Consider the following 17,063-nt stretch of genomic DNA (forward strand, 5'->3'; position numbering starts at 1 on the left):
TCCCCCGACTTGTGTTATTTTGTCTGGTTAAGGCAGGGTGAATGATCTCTGGTGGGAAGTTACAAAGAAAACCTTGTAAGCTTCCCTGGTCCTGGCCCACCTTTAGGCAGGACTAGAGAATAACCACTTAAAACAACAGGTTCTGTTTTTATTTTGGTGATTTAATTCAAAAATTCCTAGAAGAAACCTTTTGTGACCACCTCAGCTCCTTGTCATTTCAAAGTTTAGAGAACTCTTGACTGCCACAGTTCTTAAATACAGAATTTTGTCTCTGGACAGGAAAGCTCTTTGGATGTAGCCAGAAGTGAGACAGTGGATGATCAAGGGATGAAAGCCCATTAGAGGGAGACTGCCTGGATGTGGCTGGCACTCCAGTTTGGTAGCTCACGGGTCTGTTCTGTTTGTTGAAAGCAAAAAGGCTGTGCCCTAATTTAAAATAGGCCGCCTCAGACACTACATCTCCAGAAGCCTGCCAGAACCCATTATTTTCACTGTCCGTGACTTAAGTATATACACCCTTGCTCTGAAATCCTAGATTAAAACTGTAGCTCAATGACTGGTTTTCCACCTACTGATCTAGTAACAATCTTGGCTCATAGCAACAGATTTTAACTGTTCTGTGTCAAATTTATTTAAAGTCAGATTACAATAGTTTGGGTTTTCTCGTGGACATTTCTAGTTACCTGGCCTGCTGTAAACACTGAAGGAATTTCTTTCACATCCTGCTAGTTTAGGTTCCCTTTCTGTGGCTGTCCTAGAAGTTTAGAAATGTTTTCACATCAGCCTAATAATTTCATTGTTTTACCTAAGGAATGAGGCAGGTCAAAGATTCTTATAAAGATGAGAAGCATTTACCTTTGCTTGCCAGAGATTAAACAAAACAAAACAAAACCCATAGGCTTGGCCAGGAATTGACCTTGTTGAAGTACACTGGTGATTACTGTGGGTGCTTTTTCAGTTGGCTATTCTGTTTCAATGCAAAATTGACCTAGAAGGGAGCTGAGCCTTAACTGGATCACCTCTTAAGATAGATGGTATAGATCTCATCCAGGTGCTTGGTTCTCAACATGATGGGCAGTGTGAAGTGTCCATTGTGGACAGGTATTAGCAAGCTCTGCCTCACTTGTGGACCATGTTCCCCAATCTCATTTTGGTGGTCTCCCTGCCTGCTAATAAGATAATGTAATGAAGACCCAAATTCCCCACAGATCTTTGAATGCCTTGGCTTAAACCCTGACTCTCACATAGAAAGGCACTTACCTCTTAACAGGCAGCCACAGTTCAGCCAGTTTGATAAATGCAATTTTTTTTTTTTTTTTTTAAAGAAAAACCCTAACAGATCAGACAATGTCCTAAATCAGACCAATTGCACAGAAGAGATGAAAAGAAAGCTTCCCAGGAGAGGAAGAGATGTCCGTGAGAAAGCCAACTGGGCCGAGCTTTACAAAAGCACGGCCCTTCTCATATAATGTGTTAATCTTAGCCCAGCACAGTTGGAGCTGGCTTCTATCCCGGTTGCAGGGGACGCTCCCACGGCAGAGTCTGGGCCTGGAAGGCAGCTTTTGTCAGCAGGTTCAGGACAGCAGGAAAAGCCCTTCCAGTAGAGTCCTGTTAGCGGAGGCTGCTGCTGCTGCTGGCCTGAGAGCCGCCCACGCCTGGGTGGTCTGGACTGTGTCGGTTCTGGGGAAGACAAGGGAGGAGGGCTAAGAGAACAACTAGGAAGTAGCCTTGGCTTCCATCAGGAGGTGCAGGAAAAAGCTGCAACATGCCCTGGGTTTTAATCCTGGGTCCCACCTGAGGCAAAGGACCTTCAAAGACAGGGTGAGACGGGGAGGCTCTGGGTTGCAGCAGCACAGCCCTAACCTACCTTCTTTTTCTTCTTCTCTTTCTTCTTCCTTTTCCGTTCAGGATCCTCCTCTTTTTTCTTTTTCTTCTTCTTGTGATCAGAATCAGATGGTGTTTCTGTAGGAAACAGTGTGTGCCGATCACCTGTAGAACTCAAAATTCCCTACAGCTAGGAACTGAAGACCACAGGAAAACCTAGTCAAGGGCACCTGCTCCTCTAATGGCCAGAAATGATAAGGGAGGCACTGCTAAGGCACTGTTCCAGCTTTCTACTTGAAGGAAACACTAATTATCCTTATACCAGTATCAGGAGAACTTGGGAAGTCTGGGGCTCTGTAAGGAACCTAACTGGGTTTTTAAAAACAGATGGTCCAACAAGGTCCAGGTTTTCTGTCTTTGAATAGAACTGCTGCTTACCTGGGGGAACAGGATCCTGGGTACGGCTCTGTTTGTGCTTGTGCTTATTCTTCTTCTTGGGCGGCTGAATATGCATCAGGCGACACTGCTCTGGTAACTGAAGGAACCAAAGGAAGTTCCAGGTGAGTGGAGGGACAAAATGCTCTGCTCCCATCATCTGTTCTGCTCAGTAAGTTATGGAGGAACAGACTTGGAGAGAGAAACCATCTCCACGCCTTTCAGGCCTCTCCAAGAGGGGACTCACCGGGCCAGTGTGGAGGCGAAAACCAGCCAGCATGGTCCCTGTGATGGGATTAAAAGAGCCACCAAGAATAGGGGGTTTCTCGATGAGAGAACGGAGGCTGCTGTTATCGTGGGAACCAGGCAGATCAATCATTCCTGGCAGGTCCGGCAGGAAGTTACTGAGTTTCTCCTTCACCTTCTTCCCACAAAATTTATTATAGGAATGTTCCAGGTTGTAGTGTGTGATCAGATTGGTGCTGCCTGTCAGCTCGGTGCTACCTAGAGGGCACGGAGAACAAAAAGATACTAGTCCCAAGAGTAGTGAGAATTATAAAGAATTAAATTTAGTTTTTAAAGTAAGAAACAGCAAAACTAAATAACATAATAGACGCTGAAAACATAAACCAAAGAATGGTAATAGTCGGAACAAGGAGAAAAATCGGCAAACATCCAAATAGAGCACAGATGGAAACTCACCCCAAAGAAGACACTCTTCCCCAACTTGGACTCCTCGCAATAATAACTTACGTGATGTAATTACTGTGCTAAACACTGTTCTGGGTGCTTTTCATATAATCTACCAGTGAGAAATTATACTCTCTGGCACAGCAGGATCTTACCTCAGAGCTTAGCTACCGAGCAAGGTAAGGGCCAAAAAGGACAAAGCCTTGAGCATCTGATTAAGGACTTTTTTTTTTTTTTTTTTTTTTTTGCGCTAGCAAGAAACACTAATTATCTTCACATAAGGAACAGGATTTTTAGCTACTGCTGACTAATTTGTTACCACTGTCTCTATTACTAATAATACCAAATATGATGCTTTTTGCCTCAAAGTTAATGCCATAGTTTCCCCTTATCTCTGCAGTGGAGTAACAGCTATCTTGAGCACGCTAATTTTTTTTTTCAAGGTTCAAATGAAAACATTGAAAATTATAAAGTATTCTATAAGTGCAAGGTACTATCAGTATAAATACTGCATGGCTGACTTTTTTCAAAGAATGGAAGTTTGTTAGTAATCTAATAAGGACCTAGTGGCAAAGGGTGGAGCTAGCTAGCCCACAATTTCATCTACAGTTATGATGAACACGAAGAATGCAAATGACAAAAGTGGCTTGTTCATAATCATTCACTTGGAAAAACCCAGGTTCTGACGTGAGTCCCTTGGGGGCCGAGACAATGTTTGTCTTGTTCACACATGTGTTGCTGGTGCCCCATGCAATACACATCTTTGGTGCTCAGTAATTGTTAAGAGAGCAAGGTATTTTCCCTCCGTACCCTAAGGCCTTGCTCTATCCTTCTCTTTTTCCTTTCTCATGCCAAACGTTCCAGAAGCACCGTGTACTGTGGTGGCAGAAGACTCAGTGCCACGGTACTGGCTCCTCCTAAACAGACACTGCCTCCTGCCATTCTAGTTATCCTGCTTTTCCTAAACACTTTATGAGCCCATCCAACATCCTGTTTTGACTACCAGTTCTATGAAGATGATTTCTAAATGTCTCACCCCAGTCTCCTAACACTCCTCTCCTAAAAACTAGTCTTAGGTTTCCAACTTCCTCCTAGTTAATTTCATGCATTCATTTTTTTAAACTCCAAATTTTCTCCACCTCATTTATGTCTTCTCTATTTCAATACATGGCACCCATATTCTCCAGATATTTTTAGAAGCAGTACTCCTCAGGTCAAAAATTTCAATGGTTTCCTATTACCCTCAGGAAAAAGCTCAAATTCCTTAGGTACTCATGGTAAAACACATCTGACTCTAACTTCAGCCACTACTCCCCTATGCCAAATTGCTGACCCATCCAAATGAGTCTCCATCATCTCCTGAAAAACATACTTCTTGTTTCCTTTTAGGAAGTTTGTCTTAGGAAAATTGATGTAATTATAAGACAGTTATTCTAAGTTTTCTTCACCCATATGAAATTTCCAAGGTTTGGCTCAAGTGACAACTCTGTCATTTTGGATCAAGGAACACATTTTGAAAACCAACATGTAGTTTTTTGTTTTTTTAAGTAGACATCTACTCTCAGTGTGGGGCTCGAACTTACAACCCCAAGATCAAGAATTGCATGCTCTACCTACTGAGCCACCCAGGGGCCCCCATCATGTAGTGCTCAATAGTATATGAGGTATGATCACGAAGTAATGAGATCAGCCTTAACAAGAAATATAGTCACTAACCTTTTTTTTTAAAAAAAGGTTTCTTTTTTAAAGACTTTATTTATTCATAGAGACAGAGAGAGAGAGAGAGAGAGAGGTAGAGACACAAGCAGAGGGAGAAGCGGGCTCCATGCAGGGAGCCCCACACCGGACTTGATCCCGGGTCTCCAGGATCACGCCCCGGGCTGCAGGCGGCACTAAACCGCTGTGCCACTGGGGCTGCCCTATAGTCACTATCCTTAAACCACATATGTTATATCCCTATGTAAAATAAGCTCCTTAAAAGCAAGGGCTAGATTTATTCTTTTCCTTCTCATCAGGTGCCCCCCTTCCTACATACTTGCCCCAAACAGGTAGTAGCATCTGTCAAGTGGTTGATATAAATAGGTACAATTTTATAAATAGAATAAATAAGGTTAGAGAAAGTGCTGGTAGACATCAACCCCTAACTGACCAAAGGAGAGTCAACCTCTCTATGCTTTAGTTTTATTCAAGTGTAACATGCCTATCTCAAGAGGCTATTCTCAGTATCAAATTCTATTACATACCTAACTGCACTGTGAACTTCAAAGCACCAGGCCAATATGCATTATTATTTCCCTCAACCCCTGATGTAGCAGTAGAACTTGGGAGGAACTGAGGGGCAACTTGGAGATTTAACGTGTCCAAAGCGACTCTTGATTTCCATTTCCTCAAACGTGTTCCTTCTTGGTCTTAGCACTACCATCCACCCAACTATTCAAGCCAGGAATTCACAAGTTCCTCCCTACTTCTATATTCAACCCTTCATTCCTCTAAGCTCTGCCCCTAACATTTACCCTGCATCAGTTCACTTCTCTCCTGCACTGCTACTGCCTAGTCCAAACCATCATCTCCTTCCGGGACTACTATGCAGTAACTTCTGGCTGATTTCCCCACTTTCCATTCTTAATGTAGTTGTTTGGTTAAAAATAAGTAAAATCAGATCGTGTCACTTTCCTGTGTGCTAACATGGCTCCCCCTGAGGGGCATCTGGCTGGCTCAGTTGGTACAGCAGGTGGCTCCTGATCTCGGGTGGTGCATTTGAGCCCCAGTTTGAGTACAGAGATTACTAAAAAAAATTTTTAAAAATACAACGGCTCCCCTGAACTTAAAATCTAAATGCTTTACAAAGGCTGTCTCCCCCACGCCCTCCATCTCCTATCACTCCTTCCCTTGAAACTTCACTGGAGTCCAACTGGTCTTCTGATCCTCGGATAGTCCATGGTTTTCCCTCACACCAGGGCTTCTGACCTCATTTCTTGCGTGTTATCTCTCCCACTCACACGTGACTGGCTCTTTACGCTCAAATATTATCTACGCGGAGATGGCTTCTTTGATCACTCTGGCTAAAGCCTCAACTCTTTATCACATTTTCTCCTTGTAGCACTAACCACTGTGTGATGTTATCTAGTGCACTGTGCCGCCGCCTCCTTTGAAATGTAAACTCCAAAACAGGCAGAGGTACCTGTCAGCCCTAGTCACTTCTGTATCTTAAGCATTTAGAACAGTGCTTTTGGTACACGGTAGGTGCTCAACAAAACAATTCTTTGGTTCGAGTCTCCTCCCTCCTTCGGGTAGTTGAGGAAACGCGGAAGCCCTCAGGAAGACGGCAACACGCCTCAAACCAAGAGCATGTCTGTGACAGATCTGGAAAACCTTAGGTCTGCACGGATGTTAAATCAGGCGTCTCGAGTTCCAAACTCAAACCCCGGAGAGTTTTCAGGGAACCATAAGCTAGCATCAGGGACAGAGCCAGATTCGGTGTGAAAGATGGGTCGCCGAAAGGCCTTCTCTCCCCCTTCCCAACCAGGCCAAAAATTCATGTCAACCCTTCGGTCGCGAGTCCTCAGCGCCCTCCCGACTCGGAGCTCCGAGGCCCGGCACGCGTTGCCTAGGATACCCCGCACCTCCCCCGGCTGGCCGAGAGCCACGCCCACCGCCTCCTCGGTACGATCCGATTGGCTGCCTTCTGCCAGGCCTAGTACTCACCTGGCAGTTCCCGCATAAGGTAGAAGGGACCGCAGCCAGCCGCCGACTTGTCGGCGCCGGGGGGAGCCGTGGCCGCGGTGGACGGCGGGGCCGTGCCGGGGCCCCCGCCCGGAGGAGGGGGAGGAGGAGGTGGAGGCTTTCCTGGTCCGAAGCCGAGCGCGCTTGGTGGTGGTGGTGGGTCAGCTTGAGCTCCGAACAGCGCCGAGAAATTCTCCATCGTCTCCTCCGCCCCGGCGCGGTCCCTGTGTCTGGCGTCGGTCGTTTTCATTGGACAATCCTCTCACGATGTCCCGCCCCCTTCCTCTAGGAGCCGCTTTTCATTGGGTGCCCCGCCTACCGTTTTCTGGCAGCTACTTCCGTCGCTTTATGAGAACGTTCCGGAAGTGCTATCTAACTTGCAGAGATTCCCCTAAAGGCCGTCTCCGTGCGCCACCGCCGCATATCCAATAAAATGACTTAAGTGGAGAAAGCGACATCTAGGTCGGCCAATAAGACGTCAAAGCCCCTTACCTTCCGCAACGTCCAATCAGAGATCTACTTCCGGGCGCGGAGGCGGTGCATCCGAGGCCAAACCCAATGGAAGGCTCGCTGGTGGAAGGGGCGGGGCCAGACCTACAGACGCCGAAGCTCCGCGGGCGCCGCAAAGGCCGGAAAGATGGCGGTCCTGGCACCTCTAATCGCTCTGGTGTATTCGGTGCCACGACTTTCACGATGGCTGGCCCGACCTTATTATCTCCTGTCAGCCCTGCTTTCTGTTGCATTCTTACTCGTGAGGAAGCTGCCCCCTCTCTGTAGCAGTCTCCCCACGCAGCGCGAAGACGGCAACCCGTGTGACTTTGACTGGGTGAGCGGACCCCGCGACCTTCACTGTCCCTGCTCCCCGAGGTTGCATGCGGGAGCCTCGAGGTCCCGAGCCCGTCGCGGCCTCACAGACTATTAGAATGTGGGGCCTGGAGCATCGTCGAGCCTAAACCTCTTCGTGCTTCATTGAGATGGGCAGACAGCGGGTTAGCCTGCACGGCCGCCTGGCTCTTAGGATTCTGGAGTGCAGGGTTCTTCCCATCGCCCCGTTCATGCTGGTCAGCGGCCGTACCCAAACTCGCCACGTGTCCAGTATTTCACAGGGCCGCCCTTTATGTAAAGCTTCTGGAGGAGCTGGTGAGGTATAAACAAGGCGGGTCGTGGTGCCCCCGTTTAACTGATGGAGAGCTTGACCTCGGCGTAGTCGCCAGGGAGCCCACCGGTGAGGGACTGCGACCCGCAGCCACCCCTGCACGCTTTGGCAGCCGTTCCTGGATTCAGTTAACACTCCCAGGGCGCGCGTTACCTGCTAGGCCCCCTGCCGCATTCCGAGGATGCAAAAACATCAACACAGGCGTTAGGCCCGCTGAAAAGGAATCGTAAAAACAAAATTGTAAAGAAATCTCCCTTGAGACTTGCTGTCCTCGAGTAGGTGCGGAGTAAAAGGAGTTGAAGCTCTGCGCGCCCTGCTGTACAGCAGCGGGTGTGTTCTGCGGGAAGGGAAGGGGGGTCAACCTGAGTTTTCGTCTTTTTTTTCTTCCCCAGCCCCCAAAGTGAGTCTTGACCTTTACCAGAACCCACTCCCTTATTTTGTTCCTCCATCCCTTGTTAATGCTTTCCTACATCCTCTGTGCTTTCCCAGACACTATGACAAAAAAAGCTCAAGTGTAGACATGCTTGTTTAGAAGTTCCTATTTTTTTTTTTAAGATTTTATTTATTTATTCATTAGAGAGACACACACACACACACACACACACACACACAGGCAGAGGGAGAAGCAGGCTCCGTGCAGGGAGCCCGACGTGGGACTCGACCCGGGGTCTCCAGGATCATGCCCTGGGCTGAAGGCAGTGCTAAACCGCTGAGCCACCCGGGCTGCCCCCAGAAGTCCCGATTTTTACAGTGATTCCCCCCTTATCTGAGGCAGGTGGGGTGGTGGATCGTCATTGCAATACCCACCCCCTACCACCAGGGGTTGCCTGAAACCCTGGTTAGTACCCGACCTTATATATATATATGATGTTTTGTCTCATGTACATACCTGTGATAAGTTTATTCACAATTTAGGTACAGTAAGAGATTAACAACAATAACTAATAAAATAAAGCAGTTTTAACAACATAACACAATGAAACTTACGTCAGTGTGGTCTGTCTCCCTCAAAATATCTTATTGTACTATATTCATCCTTATGATGATGATGATATCAGATGATGAAGTGAGCTGAGTGACACAGGCATCATAACAGCATTAGGCTACTGTTGACTTTCTGTTGATAAGTCAGGAGGATGATCTGTTTCCGGACTGTGGTTGACTGCAGGTAGCTAAAACCACAGATAAGGGAGGACTGCTGTATTCCATACTGATTTAACCAAAATGGGACTCAAAAGATATAAGTGGGTAGTAGTAAAGATTTTAGTTAAGTGTAGAGATTTTTTTTTTTAAAGATTTTTATTTATTTATTCATGAGAGACACAGAGAGTGAGGCAGAGACATAGGCAGAGGGAGAAGCAGGCTCCCCATGGGGAGCCGGATGTGGGACTCCATACCAGGACCCCAGGATTACGACCTGAGCTGAAGGCAGTTGCTCAACCACTGAGCCACTCACGTGCACTGTGTAGGGATCTTTTATATAACTAAATTCACTGTATACTCTCATTTAATAATATGCAAAATACTGGAACTTTTTGTATTTTACTATTTCCCTGATAGAATTTTTAAAAATTAATTACATAGAGTTCATAGCCAGTGTTTGTTTTCCTGGAGAAGCCATGTTTTACTGATTTACCTTAGTGACTGGGAAGTTAGGATATTAAAGTAAATAATGTTAGCAATAACAGGTAAATAAAAATAACAGGTAAACACGGAATTTTCAGTGACATGACAAAAGTTTATTTCTAAATGAAAAGAAAGATGCATTTTGTGCTTCCTATATATGTTGTCTTTCAGAGTAAACAAATAATTGGTAAGGGAATGTTGATTTCTTAATAGTCAAATCTGGGCTAATAAATATGGAAGGATGGATAAAATTTAAAAATCCTTTAGCAGGGATCCCTGGGTGGCGCAGCTGTTTGGCGCCTACCTTTGGCCCAGGGTGCGATCCTGGAGACCCGGAAAAAAGATGTGGATTTTAATCAAGCTTTTAGATTTCATTGCCACTTTACAAGAAATATGGGAGATAGAAAATCATCAGAAGAACACATACCAAATCCAGAAAGCAGGAAAGTTGACAGTACTAATGATTCAATGTCTTCAGGAGATAGGTAGAAAAGAATAGATATCCTTTAGAGATAAAGGAATACCAAAGAGGGCAGCCCCAGTGGCTCAGCAGTTTAGTGCCTTCGGTCCAGGGCTTGATCCTGGAGACCTGGGATGGAGTCCCACATTGGGCTCCCTGCATGGAGCCTGCTTCTCCCTCTGCCTGTGTCTCTGTCTCTCTGTGTGTGTCTCTCATGAATAAATAAATAAATAAATCTTAAAAGAAAAAAAAAAGGAAGACCAAAGAAACACTTCAGCCAAATGTACTATGTGGATCTGGCTTGCTTGTTTCTAATTTGAACAAACTGCACAAAGACAATTTGAAATTACTGGGATCATTTGCATAAGGACAGAGTATTAAATGACAGTAAAGAATTATTATTTGTGTTAGGTGTGATAGTGGCATTTTGGTTTGTTTAAAAAAAAAAAAAAAGGGCAGCCTGGGTGGCTCAGCGGTTTGGTGCAGCCTTCAGCCCAGGGCCTGATCCCAGAGACTCAGGATCGAGTCCCGCATCGGGCTCCCTGGATGGAGCCTGCTTCTCCCTCTGCCAGTGTCTCTGCCTCTCTCTCTGTGTCTCTCATGAATAAATAAAATCTTAAAAAAAAAAAAAAGTCATCCCAGAGTGTCTGGGTTGGTCAGTTGGAAGAGCACATAGTTCTTGATCTTGGGGTTGTAAGTTTGAGCCCTCATTGGGAGTAGAGGTGACTAAAAAAAATAAAGATAAAAAACCGGGGGTGGGGGCTTCTTTAAAAAAAAAAAGTCCTTTGGGTGCCTGAGTGGCTCAGTAAGTTGGTTGACCCTACAGCTCTTGATTTTGGCTCAGGGCATGATCTCAAGGTGGTGAGATGGAGCCCAACAATGGGCTCTGCACTGGGTGGAGTCGGCTTGAGGTTCTCTTTCTCTCTCTCTCTCTCTCTCTCTCTCTCTCTCTCTCTCTCTCTCCTCTCCCTTCCTCTCCTTCCTCCATCCTTCCCTTCCTCCCCCTCTCTCCCTTCCTCTCCCTCTGTCCCCTCCTTTAAAAAAGAGTCCTTATTTGTAAGAGATAAACACTGAAATATTTATAGGTGAATTGATACAGTTAGTATTTGCTTTAAGTTTCTCCAAAAACAGTGGGTAGCATAGATAAATTGAAACTGTTTTGGCAAAATGTTACTGTTAAATCTGAGTAGTAGGGATTTATTAAGAAATTGTCGGGGAAGAAAAAAATTTTTTCCTCTACCTTTCTGAGACCTTGGCTTAACCCCTGTAATAAAAGACATTAAAAACAAAAGATAAACAAGTTTATTAACATGTATACCTCACGTATGCATGGGAGATACCCAGGGAAAATGAATGAACTCAGAGGTGGATTAGAACTCTGGCTTATATTACGTCCTCAACAAAGAGCAATATATATTTGGAGAAATGACTGGAGAAAGGAAAGAAGTTTTAGGCTTCCAAGGAGGGCAAACTGTGGGAAGGTAAACTAATGGTAGATAAAGGCTTGTTTGTTTCCTCTGGCGCTGTCTCCAGGCTGATAGGGTCTCTCTAAATTTGTCTCCCTTGATTAACTTTTGTCCTTTTTGGTGGAGAAGGATACTTTAAAAAATTTATGTTGTGCTTCGGGGCACCTGGGTAGCTCAGTCAATTAGGCTTGTGACTCTTGGTTTTGGCTCAGGTCATGATCTCAGGGCCTTGAGATTGACCACGACATGGGGTTTCCAGCCCAGCTCAGAGTCTGCTTGAGATTCTCTCCCTTTTCTTCCCCCTCTGCCCCTCCCTGTGCTTGTGCGCATGCTCTCTTTCTCTCTCAAATGAATAAGCAAAATCTTTAAAAAAAAAAAAAAAAGAGTCCTGCTTTTAGAGAAATAGAGGGAAGGGAAGGAGCTTTTCTTGTATCTACTTCTTTTTTTTTTTTTTTTTTTTTTTTTTGTATCTACTTCTTAATTGCTTTTAGGCTCAAAGTTATTATGGAGGATAATCCAAAATAGCATATTTTAGGGTGGCACATTCTGCTACTATTTAGTATCCTCTCTATCCTTATGTATGTTTGCACTTTTCCATGATACAAAGTTTAAAAACAAGGAACAAACAGGCAGAGCAACCAGAGAGGCTCTACTTCATATTGGTACATTTGGAATCCAGGCTCATGCTGTCTCACTTTAAGGCCTTAAGGCCATGCCAGCATCCAGCCAGCCAGCAGATGAAGACAGGAAGCTGGAATGCGAGGACACACGCTTTCTAACTGCCTAGCACAGGCATGGCACATTGCTTCCACTCACATTCCACGCAGGAGTGCTAGTCACACAGCGCTACTTCGATGCAAGTAGACTGAGGGAGTACAGCTGCAGTGTGCCTGGGAGGAAAGAGAAGTTGGGTATGGCTTATACACAGCCAATCTTTGCCATCGGGGTCTTCTGTGTAACCACAGGTCCTTTCTTTTTTTTAAGTTACCTTCCCACATTAAGTGCCAATTCTAACCCAATTTCATTTGTGAAAATGTGCTACTTTCTGCTCAGGTACACTTAGTAAGGTCTGTCGTATTCCCTAACTCCCATTTACGTGTCTTATTTCTAAAGCTAGTCAGTTACTTTTTGTTGGAGATGATGCTAAAAATCCAGGACCTAGGTTCCCTGACTTCTACCTGTATTTTGTAGTTGATTGGTTTTGTGTGAAAGAGTGATATGGGTCCCTGTATTGTAAACAGAAAGGTCTGGAAGGCCTCAGATGGTCTACTCTCGAGTTGCCAATCCCCTCATGCTCACTCCCACAGGGGGTGCATTGCAATCTTTACTCTTTGAAATTACCTTGTTGGTATCTTTGTCATGATTACCATCCATCTCATGGACCTTAGAGTCTAGAAAGTGAGAAAGAACTGGAAGCTGAAGGTGCTGAAAAGGGCCTTCTAAAGCCCTGAGATGCCTCTTTCAGTTCTCAAATCCTATTAAAGGTGCATGGATTATCACTATGAATATTGGATGGGAAGGAGTGACTTAATGTAAACAGAACCCCAAAAGCAGAACAGCCAGATATTGTACTAATGGGATATTACAGAGGAAGTTTCCCTTGAAAAATTTTATTTTGCCGGGATCACACTGAGTTGGTTATATTGTCTTACAGTTTTATATGGGACTAGACTTTATGCAGTTCTTTCATACCCATGATCTCATTTACTCCTCCCAGTAACTTTTTGAGATAACTAGCATTCCATGGAGGAAACCAAAGCTCAGGTTAAATGATGTACTGGAAGGCACCAGACAGTTTATGGCAGGAGTGGGTTGAACCTGACTGGTGTTTTTCCCACTGCATCTTCACCAACTCCAGTTATTTCTTTGTTGGTGCCGTTCCCAATCTGGATCTCAGTTGGTTTTTATTCCATATTGGGCTCCCTTCCCCAGCTAAAGCATCTGGGTTTATGGCATTCCTGTCACTTTGATTCTGTTCCAGAGAGAAGTAGAGATCCTCATGTTCCTCAGTGCCATCGTGATGATGAAGAACCGCAGATCCAGTGAGTTTAGCCTGCTCCTCGGTTTCTCGGGCCTCATGCCCTCCAGAGGTGCTTTCAGTCTCGTTATGAGAGGGGCATTATTTGGTGAATGAGTCCCTCATTCCACGCCAGGGCCGAATTTGATCTTGGACTTATCCTCTTCCCCCCCTCTCCCATTTCAAAGTACCACAGGAAGAGTGACAAACAGGATATGGGAGTATGCAGCCCAGCCTGACCTGTGACATCTTTGTGTTTCAGTCACTGTGGAGCAGCATATAGGCAACATCTTCATGTTTAGTAAAGTGGCCAATGCAATTCTTTTCTTCCGTCTGGATATTCGCATGGGCCTGCTTTACATCACACTGTGCATAGGTAAGGAGACTGGTTGTGCGAACCAAATTCCAACCCCAGACAGGTCTCTCCATACCCTTCTTCCATATCTTGTATATAATTAATTATGTACGTGGCTCAGGTGATAAGAATCTATGGAAATTTTAGGAAGAAGGGAATGTGTCAGTGGTCTGCATATGTCCACAAAGTGTATTCTTTGGTGCCTAAAATCTTTGAGTCAGTTTGAAAGTAAACCCCCTGGGCAGCCCCAGTGGCGCAGCGGTTTAGCACCTCCTGCAGCCCATGGTGTGATCCTGGAGACCCTGGATCAAGTCCCAAGTCGAGCTCCTTACATGGAGCCTGCTTCTCTCTCTGCCTGTGTCTCTGCCTCTCTCTCTCTCTCGCTCTCTCTCTCGCTCTGTGTCTCTCATGAATAAATTAAAAAAAAAAGAAAAGGAAAGTAAATCCCCTGCTGCAGGCCTTTAATATGTCTCCTCTGACATTTTTTTTTTCTGTGTTTAGTGTTCCTGATGACATGCAAGCCTCCCCTGTATATGGGCCCTGAATATATCAAGTACTTCAATGATAAGACCATTGATGTGAGTTCTCTTCCTTTCTTCTGTTTCTTGGGTCCCTTTTGGGTGATTTTGTAGCTGTGCTTTTTACTCACTAGGGGTAACTTCTTCAGAGTAGATGTCAAGGGCACTGTGGTTCGTTATTGGAGCTAGGGAGAGAGGGGAGAGAAAGCCAGGGCCAGCAATTAGACGCTTAAGTCTGAACTTTTCTGGGAACCTGTGTGATCCAGCTCACTGTTTCTTCCCTGTGTGTGGCAGGAAGAGCTAGAGCGGGACAAGAGGGTCACTTGGATTGTGGAGTTCTTTGCCAATTGGTCTAATGACTGCCAGTCGTTTGCTCCCATCTATGCTGACCTCTCCCTCAAGTGAGTACTGCATAGGGACGGATGATGGAAGCAGAAGTGCTATACTTTCCCTCTCATTGTTTTTGGCTTTCTTTTTTCTTTTCTTTTCTTTTCTTTTCTTTTCTTTTCTTTTCTTTTCTTTTCTTTTCTTTTCTTTTCCTTTCTTTTCCTTTCCTTTCCTTTCCTTTCTTTTCTTTTCTTTTCTTTTCTTCTTTTTTTCTTTTCTTCCTTTCCTTTCTTTCCTTTCTTCACGTTGCAACCAAAGGCATTTCTCCCTGCTCCCCAAATATCTGCATTTCCAGTTCTCTTGATCCATTTTCTTCTTTTACTGTGTTAAATTAAATAATATATTTTTCTTAGGTACAACTGTACGGGGCTAAATTTTGGGAAGGTGGACGTCGGACGCTATACTGATGTTAGTGTACGGTATGTAAGGGTCTGGACAGAGGGTCTGAGCATAAGTCGTTTTGAGTAGTGTAGATAGATGCATTTACAGAGTACCTTCTGGGCCCTGTAGGTACAAAGTGAGCACATCACCCCTCACCAAGCAGCTCCCGACCCTGATCCTGTTCCAAGGTGGCAAGGAGGTCATGCGGCGGCCACAGATTGACAAGAAAGGACGAGCTGTCTCTTGGACCTTCTCTGAGGTATCTGAATGAGTGAGTGGCTTAGAGAAGCATATGGAACAGTGGTGGGCTTTGGAGGCCAACTTGGGTTTGATTGCTGGCTCTGCCCCTTGCCCACTAGTTGTGAGAGTGTGGACTAGTTAACCAGATTTCATTCATGAATTCGCTCAGCAAATTTGTGCTTCTACCGTGTGCCAGAACTTCTAGTACCAGAGAACAGTTATTAAGATTCCATCTCAGAGGCCCTAGTCAGTATAGTCTATAGGCCTGAGGTTCCTTGGCAGTAAATTGGAGAGAGTAACACTTGCATCACAGGGTCGTTTTGTGGAGTATATTAAATAATATAGCTGTAATTCTTGGCATGGTGATTGTCACATAATGGGTATTTAATTGTACAGGGTTGACTTGTCCAGGTACCCAAAAAAGGAGAGTTAGGTTAGAGTAGGTTTCTGTCTTTTCCTTCCTTCTTTTCTAGACTGTGTCTAAATACTTCTTACTTCCCAGTAAGTACTTGCCAACCAGAACCCTGATGTGTGTACGCACACCTCTTTTGTGCAGGAGAATGTGATCCGAGAATTCAACTTGAATGAACTCTATCAACGGGCCAAGAAGCTATCAAAGGCTGGAGATAATATCCCCGAGGAGCAGCCTGTGGCCCCCACCCCCACGGAAGTACCAGATGGGGAAAGCAAGAAAGACAAATAGAATCCCTGCCTTGTCTGTGCTTCCTCACCTTTGAGGCCCTGTCCCTCCTGTAACCACAAGCCTTGTGTGAGGCCTGGGCCTTTTATTTATGTTTTCTCCTTTGGCTCTACCTGAGTGGGGCAGGGTGCTGCTTCTGATTTTAAAGAGGCTTCCAGGGAATTGACAGGCACCCTCCAGGAAGGCCTCCGCTGCTGTGGCCAACTTTCACTGGAAGAAGGGAGAAATCTACAATGGATGAAGAAAGGCTTTCCTTCCAAGCTTGGGTCACTGTATCAGTTATGGTTACCACTCACATGTCCCCACTATGCTGTGTTTTCATCTCTCCTCTCAGTGGACCTACACAGTCTGCTTAGATTACATTCAACCTAAAACAGAAGACCCCTGGGTATGGAGTCTGCACCAGGATTTTCCCCTCAAGGACCCTTGCTGCTTTAGGCACTTCTGGCTTGGTCTGTGGCCTTCATTAAAAAGTGTAAGACTAACTTTGTCACTGGTCCCAAGGAGACACTTTTAACCACTGAGTGTACTCATTGGAGATAATATTGAATAATAGCCCTGTTTTTTGGGAGTTTGGGAGGAAGGGGAATAGGTTTGAGACCTTCGTTTGTGTGGTAGGGCCTGGAGGAGAAAGCCCTTGGGCAGGAATGGGGTTTCACTTACTCCCCCACCTACTCCCAACACCCAGTAGATGGTTTTCCATAATAAACTGGGATTTCCTTTTGATTCTGCCTTTGTGGGTTCCTCGCCTATTAGAAAAGCCTAGCCACTGCATAGGGAGTGCCTGTCTCCTCACCTGCTGGGCTTGGTCCCCAGAATCGGGGAGGGATGGGAAGGCAAGTTTCTCTAATGCTAGAGAGTACTGACTTCACCGAGTTAGGCTGGGAGTTTGGTTTGGGATTGGTCCGCGGTTCCTACGGAGCAGAGTGGCGGCGGGGGTGGGACTTGTGTGTGGTCGTGCACGCTTTTTACCCCGACGGAAGCTTACTAAAACGCCTGTGTGAAGCCAGGCTTCTTTCAGAGCTGCTTGTCCGCGCTCCCCCGCCGCCGCGGGCGGAGTGGTTGTGCCCAGGCAGCCCCGCCTC

The 17,063-nt window shown here is 45.5% G+C and overlaps 2 protein-coding genes across 7 annotated transcripts; one reads left to right on the forward strand and one right to left on the reverse strand.

Moving 5' to 3' along the window:
• Positions 1-140: 140 nt before the first annotated feature.
• MED19 (mediator complex subunit 19) lies at positions 141-7,117 on the reverse strand. Of its 2 annotated transcripts, none has more exons than XM_072790876.1 (5): positions 6,655-7,117; positions 2,507-2,763; positions 2,263-2,359; positions 1,868-1,989; positions 141-1,680 (listed from the first exon to the last, which is right to left on the reverse strand). In XM_072790876.1, exons 1-5 carry the CDS (start codon positions 6,920-6,922, stop codon positions 1,612-1,614), a joined length of 813 nt encoding a protein of 270 aa, XP_072646977.1. In that variant the 5' UTR covers positions 6,923-7,117; the 3' UTR covers positions 141-1,611. The 2 variants fall into 2 exon arrangements, with proteins under 2 accessions (XP_072646977.1, XP_072646978.1); XM_072790877.1 differs by having other exon boundaries at positions 1,868-1,962; positions 6,655-7,106.
• Positions 7,118-7,239: 122 nt separating this feature from the next.
• Positions 7,240-16,704, forward strand: TMX2 (thioredoxin related transmembrane protein 2). 5 transcript variants are annotated; one of them, XM_072790870.1, is made up of 8 exons: positions 7,244-7,498; positions 13,362-13,422; positions 13,660-13,773; positions 14,254-14,330; positions 14,565-14,671; positions 15,011-15,076; positions 15,168-15,297; positions 15,835-16,704. In XM_072790870.1, exons 1-8 carry the CDS (start codon positions 7,310-7,312, stop codon positions 15,979-15,981), a joined length of 891 nt encoding a protein of 296 aa, XP_072646971.1. In that variant the 5' UTR covers positions 7,244-7,309; the 3' UTR covers positions 15,982-16,704. The 5 variants fall into 5 exon arrangements, with proteins under 5 accessions (XP_072646972.1, XP_072646971.1, XP_072646975.1 ...); XM_072790873.1 differs by lacking the exon at positions 7,244-7,498 and adding an exon at positions 8,086-8,107; XM_072790872.1 differs by lacking the exon at positions 7,244-7,498 and adding an exon at positions 8,099-8,158.
• Positions 16,705-17,063: the final 359 nt, after the last annotated feature.

Source organism: Canis lupus, chromosome 21 (assembly GCF_048164855.1).
Source record: "Canis lupus baileyi chromosome 21, mCanLup2.hap1, whole genome shotgun sequence".
Classification (NCBI taxonomy): Eukaryota; Metazoa; Chordata; class Mammalia; order Carnivora; family Canidae; genus Canis; species Canis lupus.